This window comes from Ornithodoros turicata, chromosome 5, assembly GCF_037126465.1.
Source record: "Ornithodoros turicata isolate Travis chromosome 5, ASM3712646v1, whole genome shotgun sequence".
NCBI classification, from domain to species: Eukaryota; Metazoa; Arthropoda; class Arachnida; order Ixodida; family Argasidae; genus Ornithodoros; species Ornithodoros turicata.
This window is the reverse complement of record NC_088205.1, coordinates 80,066,540-80,090,036: the sequence shown is the minus strand read 5'-3', so window position 1 is coordinate 80,090,036 and position 23,497 is coordinate 80,066,540. Positions and strand designations below refer to the sequence as shown.

Below are 23,497 nucleotides of genomic sequence, written 5' to 3'. Positions count from 1 at the left end.
CCTCAAATAACCTCCATGGTCACCATTTTACATTTGGTCACCATTGTCACCATGGTCACCATTTTACCACACCTTAATTAGCTATGTATAATCCTTAGTAAAGTCCTATTACGAGGTGGTGGCGTTAAGTTAAACAACAACAAAAGCACATCAGTCCCAGAACCTATTCACATTATCTCAATGCGCCATCAAATGATCCCAAGACCAGCACTAAACCACTTGCCGCACTTCGGTGGAGCTGTATACATATCCGCTGTTACCAGAAAGCTGCAGTCCTCTTGTCTCACTTACACATGAACAACGTTATCACTCTCACTTAACACCCCGGACAGCAACTTCGCAACTCACAGAACCTCCTATCACATCAGCACCCCCCCCCCCCCTCATATTAATAATAGAGCCGTGCAACTTCTCGAACTGCAGCCGCAAGGACAAGAGGAAACTAATCGCTGATTATCTTTTACAAACCATACTTTCACAAATTACCCAGCCTTGCCCGCTCTACGCCTTTTACGTTCTCACACATTTCATATCAACCCTCTTTTATATTTTCCTAGCGCAAGGATACATTTTGCGTCTCCGCGCAGAGAAGGAGGCCTTGTTCGACGGAAGGGGGCGTGTCCTTAAACGCAGTATCGTTCACGATTCATTAGTCCATTTCACGACGACTGCTCCCTTGTCGAAAGGGTTGTTCTCTTGCTTCTTTTCGGAAGCCCATTAGGCCTAACGTGGCGACTGTTTCGGACGTCTGCACGCGTCTAATGATGAAGGGCTTCGTGGCAGAGCGCCCGGACTCCTCCAATCGGAGTATGGTATAGGTCGAAAACGTGGCTACAACTAATGCCTACAATTAAGCAGTTGAGAGTTTGAAATTTGCGTCGTCCGTTCGAAAGTCCGATTTGTCTTGCGAAGCGTGTGGTGAGGATTATGCGCTAGACGAGAGCGTTGAGGACACATATAGTGACGTCTTACGAGTTGAGATCGATGAAATATAGAAGGACGAACAAAACACTTCAGCTTCGCGAGGACCAGCTGCATATGGCGACTAATGAACGGCACATGATGAAAACGGTCTAGCATCGTTGTGCTCTGATTGTAGCGGGCACGTTGAGTGTGCAGGATTGAACATACAAGTATGTGACTGCATAAGTGTACATGGTTCTTTTCTCTTTTCATAGTTTCCCATAAAAAAAAAAAAAGATATAGCGAGGGAGCGAAATTACTTTGTATTTCCGCTCAGCTTACTTTCTATTAAGTGCCCTGAGGTCTTGCATCTGTATATATTTCCCGAAAGTACTTTAACCAGCGGTGTCCAAACATTGAAGTGATGCTGCTTTGACATCAAATCAATCGTTGGAAAGCTATGTCTTGCAGTCCCCTTTAACTACAGTAACGCCAGCACGAAAGTTACGCACAAAGACTCGGAGGCGGTGGGGTCGAACCCCACTACCGTTATGTGCTCTGTCTGCCCTCCCTGAGTTTCACGGTAGACTTTCGAAGCAAATCTCGGCACAGTTCCCAGTGAAGTCAGCCCTGCACGCATACTAACACCCCTGTTTCCCACCCATTCCTATTGCTTACGGTCAAAGTTGCTTCGCAGTACTAGCCCAGAGCTAAAAGGGAAAAACTAAAAAGATCCACCTACACAAGACCTCGTAGCAACCGAAATACCCTTCCTCAATGATACCCTTTCCCGACTTTCCGCTGCCGACGACGGGGAGATATTTATTTCAGACGAGAAGAATTTTCATCGAGGCCAATCTACAGCGGGAAGCTATTTATCTTAGGCTAGGCCGTATGTATCTGCTCCCTTTATCTTTCTATATTACTGGATCTACGAATCTCATGTATTGATATACAGGGCCCGCTTTGATATATTTCCAGTGACTGGCCTGTCCAAACAACACACTAGTCCTGCATGTACTGGCCTTTTAGTGAGATAGCCTTTCTACGTTGGTCCCTCTTTCTTCTTTCGAGTCTCCTTAATTTGATATCGCTTCGTATTTGCTTGTTGTGTGCGCGTCGTTAGAAGTAATAGGCCTCCATTCTTCGAAATGCCCCTTCCTAAATTAGTTTTGAGGGCTGACATTATTAAGGGCATAAATCTCGTTCACGTTCTCTAAAGGGGAAGTATAATGACCCAATAATGCAGCAGAGGACAACAACTTCCACGTCGCCTTTTCAGTTATGAAGACGTTGTTAAACAGGTGGGGGCGCCAGTGGAAGGGAATGGAAATCAGAAACTTGATAGATCGGCGCGTATATTGCGGGAAAATTGGCGCGAAAAAGTTTGAGCAGGTTTAAAATATGAACCAACCGCCAGGTGGACTGAATAAAGCGTCATAGTTCGATGATGGTAGCTTGAAGGTCACGCATATCGGCACAGTAGCCCTTGAAGTCGGCCCAGGAGAAAGACTAACCCCCTGTTCACCCGCTCTTTCCTGCTGTCCTCTCTCCGCTTCACCACATCTGTACACTGCGCATAGCTATAGTTGTGTCGCGGTGCTCGCGCGAAGTTACATGCTAGGAGGTGACAGGATGGAACGATGTGTCGAATCAGGGGAGTTGTGGTGGAATCAAACGTCGGCACAGTTTCTCATGAAGTCTAACCGTTCTGTCTTCCACTTGTCCAAATTGTCACCATCTGTACACTGCTAAAAATTGTAACTCTGACATGATATACTTTTATGACCCGTTGTTGTGTTACCTGTTATGTGTCATTATTGTGTCTGACATCGCTAGATGATTCTGACATCGCGTACTAAAGACGGAACCGACGCATGAGTTGATAAGCCTACGAAAACCTGACACAGCCGATGTCCGTGTCACTAATTAGCATATTGATTAGATTTCTAGAGCTAACACAGAAACAAAGTTGCGCAGGTACATATTTTTCCTCATATAATCAACGTCTCTGCCCATAAAGATACAAATCTCGTTGGTTATCAACACAAAACCAGACCATCCAAGTCCATGATGGAAAGTACCTGTTCTGAGGCTGAAAACACACAACAGATGAATACAATAACACAAGCCTCAATGCGACTAAGAGCATGAACAATTGAAATATGGCAGTTGGCTTCTTCGACGACTGCCCTATTTAAACGGTTCATCCAAATCCATATCCATATCCATATCCAACTAACACCCTATCAGAACCGCTTTTAACTCTTAGCCCTCTTAACTTTACAGCAGCTCTTGCCCCCACATGCAAAGAAGCCACTCAACAACGAGATTAACCGCAAAAGCATTACCCGCCGGGCATTGTCAATATAACGAGGTTAGGCTCGACAAGTGCCGTTAATTTCCCGATACGCAAACTCCCTCCGCACACAATGCTGTCGTCCTACTGCGACAGTATAACGCACGCGGTATATTCATCAGCAACGACAACAGACGCGGATCCATTTCTCATACTCTCGACGAGTATAGGCCCACAAAAACCAGGACGCCAGTAACGCTCTTGGACGTCATGTTCCGCGTTAACGTCGCAGCGGCAATCTGCAACCGGTCATTACGCATGCGCAGTGAGGAGCGTGTGACCAACGAACGACCGATATGATAGCCTCGAGCTCTGGGTAATTATTGCTGCACGAGGAAACATCAAACTCTACACTGGTGCGCGGACGGGAAGTTATGTAGTGCAGGGAATAGAATGGCGCAGGTTCCTATCGAAAGTCGGCCTGTTTCTGGAGTGACACTTTGCTAAGTGGCACGTTGCTTTGACAGGAATTAGAAGAGAACACGCGTATCGGAAAGGAACGTTTTTTGTTCAGGTGTTCGACGTTTTGACGCGTGGAAAGTTGGAATGTCAATGATGGGTTGGAATCGGCACATTCTATTGCGGTCGATATCGACAGTTGAATGATGGCAGTTGAAGAATTCAATTTTAATTGAATTCAATTGACGTATGCAACTTGGTGTTGTGGCCTGGTGTGTTGTGTTTGTCTTTTTACGTATGAAACTGCCTCATCCACTACAACGTTACAACGAAATGGACAGCGTTTCAAGGTAACACGCACAACGTTGCCAGTCGAAGCTTTGGGAGATCAATGACACCAGGGACTAATGAGATTGTTTCTCATGACCTTTTACAACTCCTTATAGAGGACTGTAGGTAGCTACGTAGCTCTCCTACTTGATGACAATACACAAAGAAGATTGTAAGCAGCATTGTAGGTAGGTATGTAGGTGATCAAGCATTGATACCTGTCCGATCCTCCAGGTAGTCATGGAAGGTTGTAGGTAGCTTAAACAAATACGGTGTCAGAGGCACGCGATATAAACCAGAAATGTCAACGGGCCGAACGTGCGATACCCTCTGCTGTGTGACGCACAGCTAAGGCAAAACAGGAATAACATTGACACATCCAGTGACTCGAAAGCAGGATAACTTTGCCGACCTTGCCATAGCAGACGAGGCATATACAGGAGCGCTCGCATACTGCACGCTCGGCTTAAAGGCGCGTTTTTTATTTTTATTTATTTTTTTTCCACATTATTCCGGGTCAACTCGTCCTGTAATCACTTTTGTGCTATTAGCTATGAGAGATGCCACGTGGTCCTGTCCCGTTACACGAACGTCTTACCGCGATCAAAACATCAGTGTACAGCTAACACGAATATTAAATGATCTTGGATTTGGCCCAGACATATGTATACCAACAAACAACCAGCTTAAACTTCTATTTTTGGGAGAACCAAACGATATCTGATATGTAAAACTTTTTTTTTCCTTTCCCGTGTACTGTATTCGACTGTGACCATGTTTCTCACTTTTTGTTGTTGTTGTTGTTATTGTTGTTGTATGCAACTGTGTATCTTTGTGCGCGTTATTTGTGAATGTACGCACCGTCTGTACCGCAGGAGACCGGGGCCATCGCCAAGTTAGAAATAGCTTTTTGACCCGGCTCCACCACCATGTGGAAATAAATTATTATTATTATTATTATGCTTTGTGACTGCAGACGTTTGAAGGACTATGCTTGAAGTGGACATCTACAGAATAGGAGTACACTGAACTGAAAATAAGTAAAGATAAATGTTCTTTCTTTTCAGGCCCCGACTTCTGGGGCTTGCTCAACCCCGAGTGGAACCTGTGCAGTAAAGGTCGCAGACAAAGTCCCGTCGATCTAGACCCGCAAACCCTCCTCTACGATCCTCACCTCAAGCCTCTACACGTAGACAAAAGTAGGGTAAGTGCTTACAGGTCCACTCTCACTGCTCGAAAAACACCGCCTCATCGCAAATCTCAGAATCGAACACAACGCTCACACCTTCATTCAATCAAACGAACGCTGAAACTTTCATGACGGAAAGCATATCCAGATTACGCCATTCGTACAGCCGCCACATTACTCGATCACAGCGGAGAGAAAAAAAAAAGAGAGAGAGCTCACAACAGCGACCGCCGTGCGTAGCAGACGATGCAGGTTGCAGACGATACATTCTTTTGCAGCCAGAAGCTTTCAAGAGCTCCGCCATAGAAGGCCATTTATATCCCGCATGGCTTTATATCGACTTTGGATCGGCTGTGAGCGCGAGGTCCCGTTGCAACATTTATGTGCACGTGCATTTATCCCAGTCCATCACGCGAAGCTCGTTCCTAATGCTCCAGTAGATGGATGCATTCAGAGCCACTTACGTAAGGGTGTAGGTAGAGCCTTTCAAGAAGTTTCCGATGGTAAGTGCTAAGTAGTATGAACTGGAGACTAGGGACGGTATAATGTAGCGCTGTATCGATGTGCCATCGTATTAATGGTGTCGATTGTCCATGATGCGACGCTGATATTATTTATTTATGTTTTTTTTTTCTTCGGCCGAACCACGTAGCGGCGGGCCTACGAGTACCAGGGAATCTGGTCACCGTGTCGAAGATGGTATCCGCGTTCTGTTTGTTTTAGTAGCGCTAGTTAATGGAATTATAATATATATATTGAAGCCTCGTGATACTGGTTTCGAAAACGAGCGGAGCTGATACAGGCTGAAGACACTAAGGATAGGCTGTCTGCATTCCAGTTGTACCTTTTGCCGCTGATTTGAACGGCTAAATGGAACGTTCTTAGCTTAACGGATGTGCCCATAACAGTGGACTGTCAGCTGCAGATATGTCGAACATAAAATTAACCGGGACATAGAGAGGACTTAAAGTGGGACTTGAAAGACCCATCAAGGTGGGGAAAATGGTGGGAAAAAGACCTGAAGGACCCATCAGGATAGTTCCACAGTTGTGGAACCGCCATCTCCATATTTTTCTTGTCATATCCATTCCTCCTTAAAGTGAGTAAAGTAAAGCGACCAGCCAAAGATACGACGTGTGAAAACATGTGAAGACACGTGAAAACATGTGACTCTATGTTATCAAAGAACTATGAGCCAATGAATATCGGTTTGCAATCGTTATCCGAGCAGAAGCGACGGTGCATTAAGTAACGTACTACGCGCATGAGTTCAACATATTGATATGGCACGATCCGCGTTTCTAGTGACAGCCAAGCTAACTTATCATTCTGTTTTTGCGAGTCGCGGTGTTTTCTCAGCAAATCAGACATGTCTTGTAGCAGTTGGAAAGGCAGCGAAATCGAACCCATGTACCGTAGATCTTTTAAAGTTGGCTCTGCCACATAAGGATGCATAGTGAGGCAGAGCATCCTTTACAGGTGTGCACTGCCATCAAAGAGCACCGCATCTTTGAGCACCGACACCCACCACCAAAACGCGTCAACGAGAAAACCTATTAAAATGGTGACTCCAGTATCTGTTACAGCGGTGCAAAGTAGTGCTTTGTTTTTCGTGACGCAATTAATCTGCGGGAATTTAAAAAGGGCACTTTCCCGTAACTGCGTTCACAGTGAACTAAGTAATCCGCTTGAAACTTTGCAAAGCACACATTTTGTCTTGCAATGTCCCCTCGCATGAAGACCTAAAACACATTCTGTATAACATGTCTTGTGTGCCTTACTACTTGCGCAATGGCTCTTAAAGGGTACATATCACGAACATGATTCAACGACCCGCTGTAGAAACCTAAATACCACTTTAGAGAACGTGAAAGCTTTCCTGATACCAGCCAGCAGAGTTTGCGAGAGCCTGGATGGGAGCTTATCCTTACCACGGGTACGACAGGTGCGGGAGCACTTGCGTCGCATTTTCAGTATAGAAGCCAAATTCCAAGAAAGACTGTAATCTTTTAGAAGCAAAGTTTCGCACTTTTCCGTTTCGAAGAAGAGTTTCGACATTTTGTTCTCCCACTCTTTCACCACTTAAAAAAAAAGTTTTTATTTTCCCATTTCACTGTCACCAGATAGCAAAGCTATGCGGTTACCTAGGTGTTAGGAACATTGCGGCGTTATTTTACGTGGGCTTACCGTAAGATGCATTTTCACCGGAGGATTTCTCAGCAAAAATAACATCCATCGTCGGGCTCTATTTCGAGCGTCGTACAAGCCTCGTCTTTCTCGAAAACAAATACGCATGAACAAAGCCTTTAGGAAGGTAGGCGCTCGGACAATGCTTTCTGGTTTGTCGTGTTATCTAAAAATGTAACACGTGTGCGTACAAAAAGGGGCTGTGTGAACATTTTGACAGGTACTCCGACGAAGTTTATCGAGGACAGATTCTATTTCCAATGTCACAGTTTTAGATCCCCGACAAACCGACAAGTTTAACGTGTATATTATAAGAGAGCAAAGTGAATTCTAGCAGAGGGGCCACAGCGTGCAAGACACTCTAAAACATGCAGGGACGTCGGAAGTCCCTCATGGTAGGTGGGCGAGCCCCGGCCCAACCCAACCCAACCCAACCCAACCCAACCCAACCCAACCCAACCCAACCCAACCCAACCTAACCCAACCCAACCTAACCTAACCTACACTCTTAAAAATGAACTTCACCGCATAGCACGCTCCTAGCCAACCATTATCTCGAATGATATCGTTATCTGCCCTGATTTGTTGAAAACAGGGGCGTACGCCTTTTCTGTGACAATTATGAACAGCATAAGTGTCACAGAAATGGCGTACGCCCCCCGTTTTCAACAAATCAGAGCAGATAACGATATCATTCGAGATGATGGTTGGCTAGGAGCGTGCTATGCGGTGAAGTTCATTTTTAAGAGTGTAGAGGAGCCATTGATGTGTTCATTAGAAACGACTCGTCCGGTGCAATCCGATGCCTGAGGGGGGCGGGGGGGGGGCGTAACGCATATGGGGAAGCAACCTCGCGTTCTTGATTACCTTGAGGCGAAAAAGGATATTGGCGTTTGAGCAGCACAAACTGAAATATTGGTCTATTATTTCATTAAGTGCGATAAAGAAAATAGAAGTAGGCGAGCCGTGGCGTGTTCCCTTATTTTTTATTTTTGTTCTCGTCAACAACAACAACAACATTATTTAAAGATGAGGAATGGGGAGTTTCATCGCCAATGGCGACACTCTACCCCCATTGCTAGTGTTGATGTGGGGAATGAAATAATGAGTCCGTTCACAATAAGGATCGAAGTCCTACTGTGTCCAAATGTGTTAATGGCTGTCATTATTGTTGCACTAAAAAGGCTCTGCCGATTGTTCTGGCCATGGCTAATGCAAAGACAGAAGATATGCTACACGTGTCATCAAGCACATCAACGAACTGCTTATAAGCTCCTCGCCGCATGATAAGGAGTATGCCTTTGTATCCTCGAATGTTTCCCTGCGTTGATCAAAAACAAGTCGAGGTCCTTTGCTGGAGCAAAATCCGCGTCTCCCTCCGTAGTCTAAGCAAGACTACTGAATGGCGTGTCGCTGCTCTTCGCGCAGCAGGTCCGCGCGTATATAGTATCACATAGCGTAATCGAGTGGATAATATCTACATGGATAGTACCTACATCATGTACATATAGGTACTACACAATGCCCCATCTGCTGCACATTTTCTTTTATACTGTTCACATATCGGAGTTACAATTGTGTTCGTTATCATCTTGTACATATTAAGGGCACCGTACCAGCACCCTAATATTACTCATGAATCTAGTATGCTTTAAGTATCTTGCCTTCGACTAATCTCTATACAGCCAGGCATAAAAAAACGTCTTGGACACATCGCATAATATGGGGTACACAAAATCTTCCGGTGCTCACTTACAAATTAACACAACACTTTTCACTCGCCAAGTCCTTCGTGACCAGTTTGAAATCGTTGCATTGTATTAAAACGAACCCAAAAATGTTTATACCCGGTCAATAAACAACACCCAAGAAAGCTTTACACTTTTCGGCGCAACGCCGCGGCTCTGAAGCGGCATAAAGCTCGAGTGAAAGACGAAGCATTTGAAACAATATCCCAGCAGAGAATCACTCGGTCTTTTAACCTCTTTCCCGGGCCTCCTCGGTGGAAAATCCAGGAACAAATCACGTCCGACTTTAGTCTCGATGAAGTCTTCTTCGTGACGAGAGGGCATGAAGCGCTCTCTCCCTACAGGCGGCAGGAAATCTGAGGGGATCTCGGCCAAGGATTACGCTCCCAATGTCAGCAGTCGAGAGAAAATATAGGGACATCTCTCGGTCAATGGGATCACATTGAATCGGACGATTTGGCAGGGCGTTCGTGTAAAGAAGCTCGGTGAGTGAGGAGGTGTTAAATCCGGACGACGATGCTCTTTCATTCGATGCTCCTTTTACTCAGGGGGTCTTTCACGGAGACAATGAACTCCGCGCCGAAAGTACTGGGAATGTCTCTTTTTTCTTCTTTTTTTTATGCGTGATAAGTGTAAAAGAGAGATAGTGTCATGTTGTTCGAGTAAGTGATGTGTATCTAAATGACTTATGTGAACTGGACGTGCCATGCGTTGTTGTTCCCTTTATAAGTGATAAATCGCGATGTTAAATTTGTTCTTGTTCTAAGTTATCAGAAGCTATATACTTACAAGAACTATAGCCGTTATAAGAGGCATTGTGTCGGCTGACTTTACTGGCGTTAAAACTATTGCGGTGAGAGTTCAGTACGCGCGCTTAGCGTACTGCGATAGAAATGTGTTAGGGTACTGTGACATGCATTGGGCAGACGAACCTTGCACCACTTCCAAACGCCAACGCACCATTCACTTTAGAGTTGTCGGCAGCACTGATTGTACAGCGTTAGACTTTAATAAGCACGGCAAGTACCCGCACGAGATAAGCATCCATAGAAGTACCAGTAAGTGCCACCACGCTACTGTGGTACTGTACCACTGTGGTACTGTGGTACTGTGGTGGAACCATGCAAGACTATACAATGCTAGAATACTGTCGCTGCACCACTTTCCACTTTCCAGAATACTTCCGCTTATATAAGTTCCTGCGATCTGTCACCTTCAGAAATTTATGATACAACTAGACAAAGATAGCCCGAAAACTTGATTGTCACATCTTCGTTGCGCGTGTGGCTTCCCTTTTATCTTTTGGAATTTTGATGAAAATCGGTCTCACAACAGAAAATGAAGACAAATTATTCCCACGATTATCCTGGTCTAAACACAGCCCCCACTGCCTATATGTATGTAAGTAAAGCATGTATGTAAAATGATCCTTACATCCTATCTACTTATTCTTACGAAGCAGAAAAAGTTCTTGAAGATTCTTATCGCGCGCGTCATTAAAGTAAGTGAACGGGGCCTGCAGAACGAAAAAAACAATAATAAGTAGTGATAAAAAATAAAAATAAATGTCGCGGAGAACTCAATTAGGGTCTCTACTCTGTGTTCCGTCAATTACCGTCCGACGTAATCGCGAGAATAATAAAAAAAATCTACTTATAGTGTTTCGTCGGAAGAAACCAGAAAATGCCTGTTCGCGCTTGTAAACTATGGTAAATGAGGTGGTAATAAATAAGATCGTAAATAACCTAAGTGAAAATAAAGCACTACGCACCCGACATCCCCTGTTATGCGTCCAAAATGTGAGGATGAAACTTCAGCGTTAAACTGTAGAGCCGTTCCAGCACGAGAGAACAGAAATCACTTCTTGCAGACGACAAAAGTTGTCGTCTGCGAAAAGTGATACTTGAAAAATGAAAACTACTTGTGGGGTTTGCAGACGTCCAAAAGGCGCAAATACAGCGTAAATACGGGCATCCCATATCGCCTGTTCTGCAAAAGAAATAGCCGCAGTGTTGAGATGAACTTCAAAAGCTTGTTTGTGTGTACGTTGAAGACAGATGATACTTTACAGACGCAGCAACGAAACACAGGACGGACGTCTTGTGGAGTCGCAAGAGGCTCGGGTGTTGTAAATACGGTACAATGCGCAAAAATCGCTTCTTCGACATAAAAGTCATACTGTATATCCAGCGGTAACCGCTAGAAAGGTGGTGCAAACCTGGCAATGCGAAGTACCTGGCAAAGTTATTACTTATTAGGCAGTTTTAGCACACCGCTGGTAAGGTTATCGTGCCTGTCGGAGCCAATCGCAGTCGTGTGTGACTCAGACCCCTCTCCACTGATTGGTTCCGGTTAATATGGTTCAACGCAAGCCACGTTATCAACGGTTTCCTAAAACTCTCTAATAGGGAGTTTTAGTATACCGTTGATAAAGTTATCGTGCCTATCGGAACCAATCGCAGTTGTGCGTGACTCCGACCCCTCTCCACTGATTGGTTCCGGTTAATATGGTTCAACGCAAGGCACGTTATCAACGGTTTCCTAAAACTCTCTATTATCTGCTTCACGACTCTGCAGATTATCGGAATATTGATGGTGTCTTCGATTGGTCGTCCCGATACTCCGAGCTGGAGCGCGTCAGACCGCATCTCACTCCGGCTCCGAGCCAGACGAATCGTGCAGAAGCCGAACGCGGCAGGTTCGAGCAGAGGCGCGGAGACGGAATATTAACTCACGTGACTTCCGGGGTTTCCCTCGTAGTCAAAACGACGACGACGCAAAATGCAGCACGTGGCAGGCATAGCGGAACAGAAACACTACTCAGCGGAAGCTGGCGCAGTCACGTGACCAGAATCCGACCAGATTTCGCAACCGCTCCGACGGCGTTGGTGAGAGCACTCCTAGAGCGCTCTGGTTGGAGGAAAAAAACAACAACAAAGGAGGATGCGTTTCTGCAAAAGTTAAAATAATAATAATAATAATAATAATAATAATCATTATATGGCCTTTTAATGTACGCTGTACCTCGTGCTACCATTCGCCAACGTCAGCCAGACACAACAAGGGATCTTCGCTGTTTGAACGTGACGTAATCTTTAGGAGCCGCACTAATCACGGCCAGGCTTGTACCGGCCATAACCACGTAAACGAGCCGACATTAGCCTCTCGAGAAGCCACTTGCAGCCACAAGCCTTCGGTGTTGGAAAAAGTCGGCGCACGACGTCGTGATTCATGCGCACTTCCGACGCACTTGGAGAAGAAGAAAGAGGAGGTCTTCTTTAGCCCAGGAGGCGTTGCCTTACGGAAACAATGCGGATGAAAATTTTGCTGCGCTTCGTATATTTTGCAATACTACTTCTCCAGGAAGAATTTCGCTAAAAGAAACCTCACTATGGGTCACACAATGGCCTCTACGTAGACGCAAAAGGCGATATTTAATCTCAGGACAATGGTGGTGGTGCTTTAATCTCAGGACAATATCTATGTTGTCAACAACGACCCAACTAATCCGCTGTGGCATTTTAAACTGCTTTGCTCGTAACTTAACCCCATTACCGTAGGAAGAACAATAAGCCCCAGCCCACCGGCATTTTTGTAGAAAAATTCGGATCACCTTCCTCTCGTATCCACTATTCGAAACCACTACCCAGTTTTCCCACACTCTAACCATAATGGGTAACTTGACACCTACGACATAGTGTTTCATAATTTTATCGTGCCGGGTTTCCATACTAGTGTAGGCTCCGGCTGTAATCCAGCTTTTCAATCAACAGCCCATGTTATTCAATCTGAGACGAGCACATAATGCGTAACCACACGCACACATGGCATGTGAACGAGTACAGTGTTTCTCAGTGTTCAGGGCGCTTTGTTCTCGTCTATGGCTAAGGATCCGTCTAGAAAGAGTTTGAAGTATGAGAAGATTCGTTTCTATGGTTACGGCCATGACTGCAAGGAATAAACGTCCAAGATATCGGAAATAGACGGAGAAACTGCGAAAAGTTTCAGCTCGAGACAACATACGGCGCTTCGATTCTTGGGCAGGTAATACGGCTGATGTATCAGTTGTATCAATACATATTGTGTATATCTATTTGTGCATGCGTCTAAGAATGCATGAGGGCTGATACGCACGCAACGAAAGACAACAGGACAACACCCTTCCAGCGAAACGTCGATATCAGATGGGCTTGCCTGCGTGTACGCTATTTTATTAGATGAGACAGATCGCTTTGCGGAGCGCCCCTTAATCGATGCTAGTCGCAATCAGTTATTAATCAATCAATCAATCAACTTTTCTCGGGTCAATTTCAAGATACAATGTCGGGAATTTCCTAAAACCAGCAAAAAAGCCGCTTCGCAAAGGTACAATTTCCTGTTAACTTGCGTGATGTGGTCATAAACCGAACATGAAACAAACGCTAATTTGTGGTAGATTAAAATGATTAATTTTAGGAGGCGCAATTCGTTGATGTCATCTGTACCAATAGTGTTGCCAAGAGGAGACAGGAGATCACTTCTGATTGAGCTAATCCAGCCACTAGCTCGCCAGGAGTGGAGTCGGGACATCACTCACTGGTCTCTCATGTATTCGGCGGATCCAACTTTGTGTTTCCCAGTTCCAGACCGTTTACCACGCTACTCAATGTAGCCTTCACTCCCCAAATCAAGTGCTGGATCGGATACTGTGACAGCAGCCTACGCTCCAAATGTGGCGTCGTAGCGAACATTGAGCACGTCCTAACAGAATGTGAGCTCTACGAAACGGAGAGGCGGCTACTCTGCGCTCCGTTGAGTACTGCTAGCCGACAGATATTCAACCTGGCTGCAATTCTTGGCCCATGTCAGAGCCACGTGAAACACGGTCCATGTCTTCTGATGTTCTTGGAGTTCCTCTTGTCTACCGGTTTGCTCCAGACGCTGTAGATGTCATACTCTGTATCTCAATGCACATTTGTGCTTCTTTCATGTTTTTTTTTCTTCATCTTCCTTTTTGCGGCGTAACGCAGTCAGTGGAGGAGAGCTCAACTGTTGTACTTGCACATAACTTTAACTTCATTCTCATATCTCACATCTAATGTTTCGCGTGTAATGGGGTAGTGTACTGCTTTCCAGTGGGTGAATCACCCCACGTCATAGTCAGGATGTATTTGTTGTTGTTGTTGTCACCTGAAGGCGTCATCCAACTCTGCAAACACTTCTGATTGGTCATGTCCTGTGACGTCAGAAACTCATCCGGAACGCCCCTTGACTACAATGGGAGAAGAGAAGTTAAAGGAGTAATGTAGAGGAAACGTAAAACTTCTGAGTGAGAAATGTACGCTGGTCCACCAACATACACAAACCACCGTGTCCAACAAAGCCAATCAAAAAACACGACTCACGCGCGAGCAAACTCCGCTCTACTTTCCGCGCTGTCTCGCCGCGCGAACTACACTTAATCAATATACATACGTTCGGAATACCTGCGAGGTTTCGCTGCGGGGCAGTGAAGTTTTATGCGATCGCAACTCACTCCAGAGTGGGCGAAGACTTCTGGAAAAGGCACTTCGGCAAAGTCTGGCCCCAACCAGACGCACTGATAAGGGGGGAAGGCGCAGTTTTTTACGGCTCCACTGCGGGCCCTTTTAATTTAATTTCGCAAAGTGCGCAGTTGGGCTAAACATTCAGCCCTTCGAAAGACCCCCGCCGGAAGGGAATGACATTACGCTAGCCCCGAGGTCTCTCTGAACAGATACTGACCTCTGTTGGTATTCACGAGGCCCTCTAGCTCACCGAACGAAAGCGAAAGGAATGAAAAAAAGGGTCGGTAAAATATTTCAACGGACCGCGTCGATTGAAATGTGGGTGTTCGATTCGCTCGTGACTGAATGCAGAGAAGTGCCAGAGATGTATTCTGCAAAGACATTAGAGAGACATAGACCCCGGTGAAGATATACACAGATGGTGCCAATATGGCGCGATAAAGAAAGTTATCGCAATATAATATTGTCCTTCGATATTGGTTAGTGTAGTGGCGTAACTTTTGAGCGTGACGACTTCAACGAGAAAATGCGAAGCCCTGCCACGTTATTCGCGCGTGTGTTCAGGTTCAGGTTCAGGTTCAGGTTGTGCCTTTCCCCTTTAAATCGGGGCAGGTCTCCTCAATGGATCCACTGGCACTAAAAAATAAAAAAAATAAAATAGGGTACTGGTCAGTTTTGGTATGGTGGTCGTCGATGGGCTTGACGCAGGAGGCTTCTTGTCCGTTTCTCCCAGTTGGTGAGGTGGCGCTTCGTTCCTTCGATGATGTTGCCGATGTCGCTCTCGCCTGTTCTGTTTGTGGGAGTGTTGATTCCAAGTGCGGTGGCGACCTCTTCGCACTTGTTTTGAAGTACACGGACAGGTGGCAGTAACGACGTCCACTTTTTAATGCTTCGAAGTCAGTATCCTAGCCAAGCCGTAAAAAAAAAAAAATAGAATTTTACCGCACTAACGCTACATTGTCAACAACTATTCGCAAGAAATTTGATGTTTTCTTTGCCATCAAAGAAAAATAAAGCTCGACCATCTCATTTGCTCACACAAACAAGAAGTGGGCTTACCTCCAGCAAATGTGCGAGGATCATGTAACGGAACGGATTCTCAGACCCCCCTAGCGGTCAAGCATCCAATCAACAACATTTCCGGCCTGAGTGTCCATTCTATTTCTGCGTTCTGATTGCCGCCAAAGGAAGGGAGGAAGGGGGAAAGGGCGAAATCGTTTGATGGCGCCCGCCGTGCAGGGAAATGCAATCATCATCGTCCGCCCAAGCATCGGTGGAGGTGGAAGACGCTACAATGCGTCTCCTCTTTGAAGACCGCCAGGATTTTTCGGGAGTGACGCCGTGTATGTGTTTGAGGTGATTCGTGAGCTGTACATCAAAATTTGCTTTGCAGTGCGAACAGGAATTATGCTCGCCGCACTGTTGCTGCCAAGCGCAGCGAAGCAACTCTGGTTATGAGCAGCGTACAGATGTAGGCAGATGGAGAGAGGACAGCAGGAAGGAGTGGGGGGGAGAAAGGAGTTAGTATATGCGTCCTGGGCCGACTTCAGGGGGAACTGCGCCGACATTCGTCCGGAAAGTCTTCGGAAAACCCAGGGAAAACATCAGACAGCACAGCCGGTGACAGGGTTCGAACCCGTGTCACCTCCCAGTCTCGGCGTGGAAAGCGATCATCCTAACCACTATGCCACGGGAGCTGGTCACTGCCGCACTCTTAGAAATGAACTTCACCACATAGCACGCTCCTAGCCAACCATCATCCAGAATGACAACGTTCTCGCCGCTGATTTGTTGAAAACGGGAGGCGGAGCCTATTCTGTGTCGTGCATAATGGCATAAAATAGGCTCCGCCTCCCGTTTTCAACAAATCTAGAGCAAGAACGTTGTCATTCGGGATTATGGTTGGCTAGGAGCGTGCTATGTGGTGAAGTTCATTTTTAAGAGTGCGGGATGTATCATGCTGAATTCGCACACGGTTGTGCGACTAAATGACTTTGAGATAGCGAATCCAACTTGGAAAAATATGAAGGGAGGATATCACTAGACGCTGCACAAGTGCGACATTCGTGTACAGCTGCAGAAGCACATCTGCGCGTACGTAGTCAAGATGACTTGCAGAGGAGTTTCCGATACTTACTAATTTTCTACATAGCATAGGCTACATCTCCGCAGAACCGAACCGAGAGAAATAAAAAAGAAACTATCACTGAGAAAGTTATGTATTCTACCGAGTAAAGTAGCCGAGAAAGAAGTATTTAGCAATGGAAAGTATAGAGGGACAGGATAGTTCGAGGACCGCAAATGTTTTTAACAGAGACACCCCTTCAGGAAGACGGAACAGTGAGGAAGACGCATATTGCATTCTATAAATTAGCAGCGGCAATGTGCCACTATAGCAGATAATGTGATCATGCGAGGGATTAATAGACACAATATAGCTATAATGAAATGGCACTTAGCATTACTTGAAACTTCGCTTCATTCATCAAGCATTCTATCAGGAGACACCATGCAACGTATATTCTCGTGCTATTTATAGCAGAAAGACGTCGAAGGAGAATCAAGACCGTGGTCTGAAGAGCATAGAACACAAAAACTCTGAAGACGATCATTAATCTATTAGGCCGAAAGCTTTCGTGCAGGCGGCTGCACTTCCTGGGGTACGGAGACACAAATAAGTTTGCACCTGCGGAAGTGCAGCCTCGTGCACGAAAGCTTGTACCGTAATTAATTCACGAACGTAATCGGTCTTTTAACGCGTTACCATTAGAACCCCCATGCCGGAAAAAACTGACTATCGACGAGTCTCGGTCTGAGGCCTCGACATTGGATTGGATTGGATTCGATTCGATTCGATTGGAAATTGGTATCCTACGTGAAACAGCTCTAAAACTCCCGAACTGTACCTCTAGGTTTAAGGAGGCAGATACGATACGATGTAAGCTAATGCTAACGCATGTCTACCGCATAAATTTCATTGATCGTCCTCATCATTCTTTTTTTTTTTCATGTTATTTATACTACAATCGATCGAATTTAACAACGAAAAAGTTATGGACTGGTCTTCCACTGCTCTCTTAATATCCCCCTTGAACAAGACTGAACTCCAAAGCACAAGCCATCACTACTAAACTTTCCATGCGGAAGACTATATACATGACATTCTCGGGTAAACATAAACAAGCTCCTGTCACAAATTCCGGTGCCACGAAGACTTCTGGCCCTTCCGCGACAAAAAGGACGCTCGGAACGAGCCACCATGCCGAATGATAGCTTTCACTTACCTGATTTGTTCGAAATGGGAGGCGTACGCCTCTTTGTGGAAATTTGAATTGACATAAAAAGGCGTATACGGCCTTCTCTCTCCTCAAATCAGAAGCGATAACATATCAAACGGCATAATGGTTGGCGCGGAGCGTGTTTGCTGCGGAACTGGATGCCGTTTTTGCAACAAACCCGAAGTGGTGAAAACGGCACCTATACCTGAACAACTATAGAAGCATGCCACGAAAATAATCGCGTCAGGTCCGGTTTCGCAAACGATAACAGTGATTAGACCAGATAAGTAGACGATAGAGGACGGGGTCAAATTAAAAGATCAGGAAGGTGACGTCACTGTGAAGGAACCAGGCGATTGGCTTATGTTAACGGAGCTGTTATCGTGAACACTTTCCGATCCCCTAAAACTTCCTATTAAGGTTTTAGTTACAAATCAGGCCCCATGTCTTGTTGTGCTCATATACCACTGATAAGAAAAGGGTGTGGCCGTTGTCGTTTGTTTTATAACTCCCCTATATGTTGTGTTCCAGCGCGTGTGGACAACGTGCTACGAATAGATACTGATTCTCTGTGCACTTTAGTTTGCGCGTTGCGTGCGTGGAATGCACTCTAATTGTGCGACACGGCGGAAGGGCAGTAACAAAAGTGCTGACAAACGCCCGACCTGCTTCGCTACCACGAGTATAGCGTTGTCGCAGTAATGTTACGGCAAAGAAGTTAGAACGTGCATGAAATGTTGTTTGGTGAGCCTCCATATAAGGACAGGGTTGCCTGAGACTGAGAAGGCACGTAGTGGTACCCTAATGTAGCCCTGTTCGTATAAGAAAAATTAATGAGCGAGTGATGAATAAATTCGAATGAGGAAATAATAATCACCAAATGGCTACGTCCCGTGCAGAGAAAATGCTTAAGCGTAAAAGTTCAGAAAGAGGTGCGTTGAAATTATCAGCGAAGACTAGTTTATCTGTACCTATCTGGCTTAATTGCAATATCTATTCATGTAATAAGCTGGTTCTCACCCTCCCCTCAAACGGCTATTTGGGGTCAACAGTACTGAAACGTCAACTACCATTCTGTATCGTGAGACATGCGGTAGAAACACAAAAATATAAACAACTTTAAAGGAAGTTGTGTTATTAGCAGTGATGGCCAGTAGTTAACTACATGTAGTTAAACTACTAGTTAAACTACCTGATTGTAGTTAAAAAGTAGTTATGAACTACTTGCAGAAATGTAGTGGCAACTACTAGTTAAACTACTATTTTAAGTAGTTAACTACAGTAGTTAGGTTACTGAAGGCGCCAACTACTTCCGATTTTGCAGCAAGCTTTACGGCACGATTGTGCTTCCGACTTTTACCTTGAGCTACTTGTTTGATGAGAACGGAGGTGCAGAGCAATTGTGTCGTGCGTGTGTACTAAATCTTCACTTTTAATGCTTGTCAAGGGAAGCCTCACTTGCTGCAAAATAACTCTGCAACTTAGTCTATCGCATAGGCGCAGAAAGAATTTCGCCGCAAACCTTGTATTTGACGATCGTAGCAACGGCTTGAGCCAAAGTTTATCATTGCTCGTGATTCATATTTAGGTGTCCAAGAACACTACAAGGGATTGGTGTTGATGGACAACATTAAGTAGTTATGGATGTAGTTAAACTACATTGCAGTAGTTAAAAAAGTAGTTTTAACTACTCCCCTGAAAAGTAGTTGAACTACTAGTTAAACTACTCAATCGCAAAGTAGTTAGTAGTTATAGTTAAACTACTGTAGAAGTAGTTAGTGGCCATCACTGGTTATTAGTTCACCTACGGCGACCCTGACACAAAAGCAAACAGACACGATAAGGCGAGGGGGATGATATGCGTAAAAGGGGAAAGAAGAAAAGACACATATCCTGTATCCTTGTTCGAAGTATCAATTTCTGTACTGAAGAATATGGTGGGCTGGTTGGTGACATTGCATGTTAGGGCGCCACAAAGACATTAAACAACACAACGAAGTCGCAACTTTTTTTTAACCTTTGCTGTGTTTCTGTGACAAAGAAATGTCCCAAGCAGCACAATGTACTGAAAGTCGAGTACAATAGGGGTGGACGGTATGTGTCTTATCAATGTTCCTTAGGTTCACGAGTCTGTTCAAGGTCTTCCACCTACCCGTCCACCCCTATTGCACTCGACTTTCAGTACATTGTGCTGCTTGGGACATTTCTTTGTCACAGGAACACACCAAAGGTTAAAAAAAAGTTGCGACTTCGTTGTGTTGTTTAATGTCTTTGTGGCGCCCTAACATGCAATGTCACCAACCAGCCCACCATATTCTTCAGTACAGAAATTGATCTATTAGCGGTAGTATAATATACTCGTACAATATAGACTGTGAGATTAGTTGAAGTTCAGACCAGGGGGCTTAATCGCTTCATCGTCGTTACGGTCATTACAAGCTAACGAGTGGCGGGAAATTCAAAAAGGCGGGCGGGAAATCTAAAAAGGTGGGCACGTGATAAAACACGTGCACGGCGCCCTTCGCGCGATACGTGAAGGCCGTGGTACACGTCACGCGCAATGTGTCACGTGCCCACCTTTTTGAATTTCCCACCACTCGTTATCTTGTAACGACCGTAACGACGACGAAGCGATTAAGCCCCCTGCTCTCGTGGCATAGTGGTTACGATGATCGCTTTCCACGCCGAGACCGGGAGGTCACACGGGTTCGAATCCTGTCACCGGCTGTACTGCCTGAGGTTTTCCCCGGGTTTTCCGAAGACTTTACAGACGAATGCCGGCACAGTTCCCCCCGAAGTCGGCCCAGGACGCATACTAACCCCACTCCTTCCTGCTATCCTCTGTCCACGTCTGTACGCCGCGCACAGCCCCAGTTGCTTCGCGGCGCTAACACAGAATTTCTTTACAAAATTTGAAGTTGAGGGCTCGGGACTACAACTTGCTCAAATCTCATTTTATTTTATTTTCTGAATTTTTCTCAGTCAACCTAAAAAAAATTCGCCCCTGCCTTTGCAACTACATCCCGAGAAGCAATACTGAGTTTTAGTACATCGTACGCTATCACCTTTGCGTACGTAATGGATAGCGTTGATGGTTCTGCGCATGCCCATAAGAGAAAGAGAGCTTCGCGCAGTGCGCAGAACCACCAACGTTATCTGTTACGTACGCTATCGCCTTTGCGTACGATGTACTAAAACTCTCTAATATCACCCTTTGACAACACGGTAACCATCGAGCGTGGGAAAATAAAAGGAGTACACCTCTCCTGTCCCACAAAATCACGAGCAGGAGCAGTGCCACTAAATACGGGCAGCTGGACGAGAGTATTCCCATACCTCTTGTGTAACGTTCCCCGAAATTGCCGCTGGCTTTTATGCCGGTCTATAATGTGATCCTTCTCAGCAAAGTATACCTGGTATATCCTGCTCGTTATGCGACGCCGTGAGCGAGCGTGCACGTGACGTAATATCTGATTGCGTATCGATTTCATATTGATTACGGAAATTGTTCGGCGCGCGAGCGGGTTTCACATTTAGCGTTGGAAACTTGCTCGGCACGCCATAACAGCTAATTGACGGCGGTTCATTTGAGAGGGAACCTGCAGCGTCGAGCTCCAATCATCGATTTTTTTTTTCTCTCTGTCTCTCCAGTTATTACCGGCGTCATAGTTCCAATGAAGCCTTCGCGGTATCTAGGGTACGCTCCGGTTCCGTAGAAGTTTGCATCGGAAAGTTTTATGGCGAATTATGTTACGAGGGTAGATACCATGTCTCAGGCTTAGTAACTCACGAAGAAATATTTGTTATACTACATGTTGAATGAAAAGATAATGTATAAACACGCCGAATACCTAACTGAAATCGGATAATCATTGGTAGTTATTCGCTTGTTTTAAATTAACAGCCTCTTGCGCGAGACCTACGTAAAATTCTGCGTAATGCAAAATAGCAGAGGGAAGTGAAGAAAACATCAAGCGTCCAGAACGGTAATGATATGCAGGAAATCCAACAGTGAAGCATTGTTTAATATTCACAAGACCCCCCCCCCCCTTTATGTAGTGGTCTACATTTCTTCAGGTAAAAAGGCAGAGTTTACGACTCTGTAAAGCGTGCTTTGCCTGCATTGCATACAGACGCTGCCGTGAAACATACTCAAGGTAAATCACAATACGTGAGTTTTGGCAATTTTACAGCCACAATTCTCAATCGGCCTGATACTGCAAACCCGTACAAGGTGTTTTAGCATAATGAAGGAGTACTTTCTTTATTAAAGTCCTCATCTTTCAAATCAGGGTTAGACGATAAACACAACATACGTAGCTAACCGTTAAACTAGCAGATTAACTCGCATAAAGTCGACAGTCTTGCCAGCAAAATTACCCGAGGCGAAGAAAAAAAAAAAAAGTCGTAACAGTGCAAGAAACACGAATTAAAACCCGCGTCAATATTTTCCGACGTTCTGAAGCTCAGGAGCACACACACAGACACACATACACGCAATCCTAGTTAACTTTTCCTCCGTTTCTCTCCCACTAGGCAAATTGATCTTAGAAACGACAGGGCCGGAAGAACAAAAGGAAACCCTTCAGAATTCCCTGTTAACAAGCGGTAGAGACCGGAAAGTAGATCACAATGAAGCTCTCTCATTCGCTACAATTTCAGCAAGCGCCACACTTGAAAGTTCGAAGGCACTTCATTCTTTCTCCATCTTTCTACTTTCTTTTTTTTTTTCTCTCGGGAACGTCAAGATTAATTAATTTTGAGATTACTCGCAATCTAATTGCAAAGAGGAACAGCGAATTAGAAGTTCCGCGGCGGTCTGTAGTAATTACAGAGGCGATGCCCTCTCCCCATTGCTTCTCTTGTCTACCGAGGAAAACGCGAAAAAGGAATGAAGAGATAAAAGAAAGAAAGAGAGGAAGGGAGGGAGAGAGAGAGAGAGAGAGAGGAAATCTTCTTCGCTCTTTTATGTCTCGACAGGCTGAATTAAGGAATCCTTTGTTTCGTCCGAACTGAGCAGCGGATTCGGTCAAACAAAGGCATGCAGGGGAATAATAGCCGTTTCGAAACACACAGGGACCGTGTTAAGGAGTGATTGGAAAAGAACAAGAGATTCAAGCCGACCGTGTTTCGTGTCTTATCTCTCTCGGCGCATCTGTACTCGTATCTCGCCTATCAATGTAAAGAACGAATACTGACACGTGCACGAAGATACGTGACGTAATTAGGACGGGCTGATAATGATGACGATTTGTGGCTTTACGTGTGGGTAAACCTTTATCGCTTCTAATCTCGCATATTGCAATTATTCTGCATTTTAATCTGAAATTTGGTTAGTTGGTTTTAAGAAAATTTAATCACCAGCGTAGCAAATAGTCCTTAGCCTTCACATAAACTTGTGTGCGTGTTTAGTCCACAAACGGACAAATGGTTGTGGCGATGCGTCTGATTCCCAAAAGGAATTAGTCCACTTTTTTTCTTAGACTGTTCATTATAGGAGGGTAGCTTATATTTCTCCTATAAATCGCTCGGGGATCGCTGACATATCCGTCAAAACAGAGCTAAGCTGGCAAATGTGA

At 45.1% G+C, this 23,497-nt stretch overlaps 2 protein-coding genes across 5 annotated transcripts in view; one reads left to right on the top strand and one right to left on the bottom strand.

The window, feature by feature from the left end:
* Nucleotides 1–23,497, bottom strand: part of LOC135394941 (kelch-like protein 2) — a 203,928-nt gene that overhangs the window by 132,448 nt on the left and 47,983 nt on the right. The window lies entirely within an intron of this gene.
* LOC135394943 (carbonic anhydrase-related protein 10-like) overlaps nucleotides 5,546–23,497 on the top strand; it is a 64,188-nt gene continuing 46,236 nt past the window's right edge. Inside the window, exon 1 of the mRNA XM_064626036.1 lies at nucleotides 5,546–5,683. Coding sequence (XP_064482106.1) covers nucleotides 5,681–5,683 — 3 coding nt within the window. The 5' untranslated portion in view covers nucleotides 5,546–5,680. The remainder of the gene's footprint in view (nucleotides 5,684–23,497) is intronic.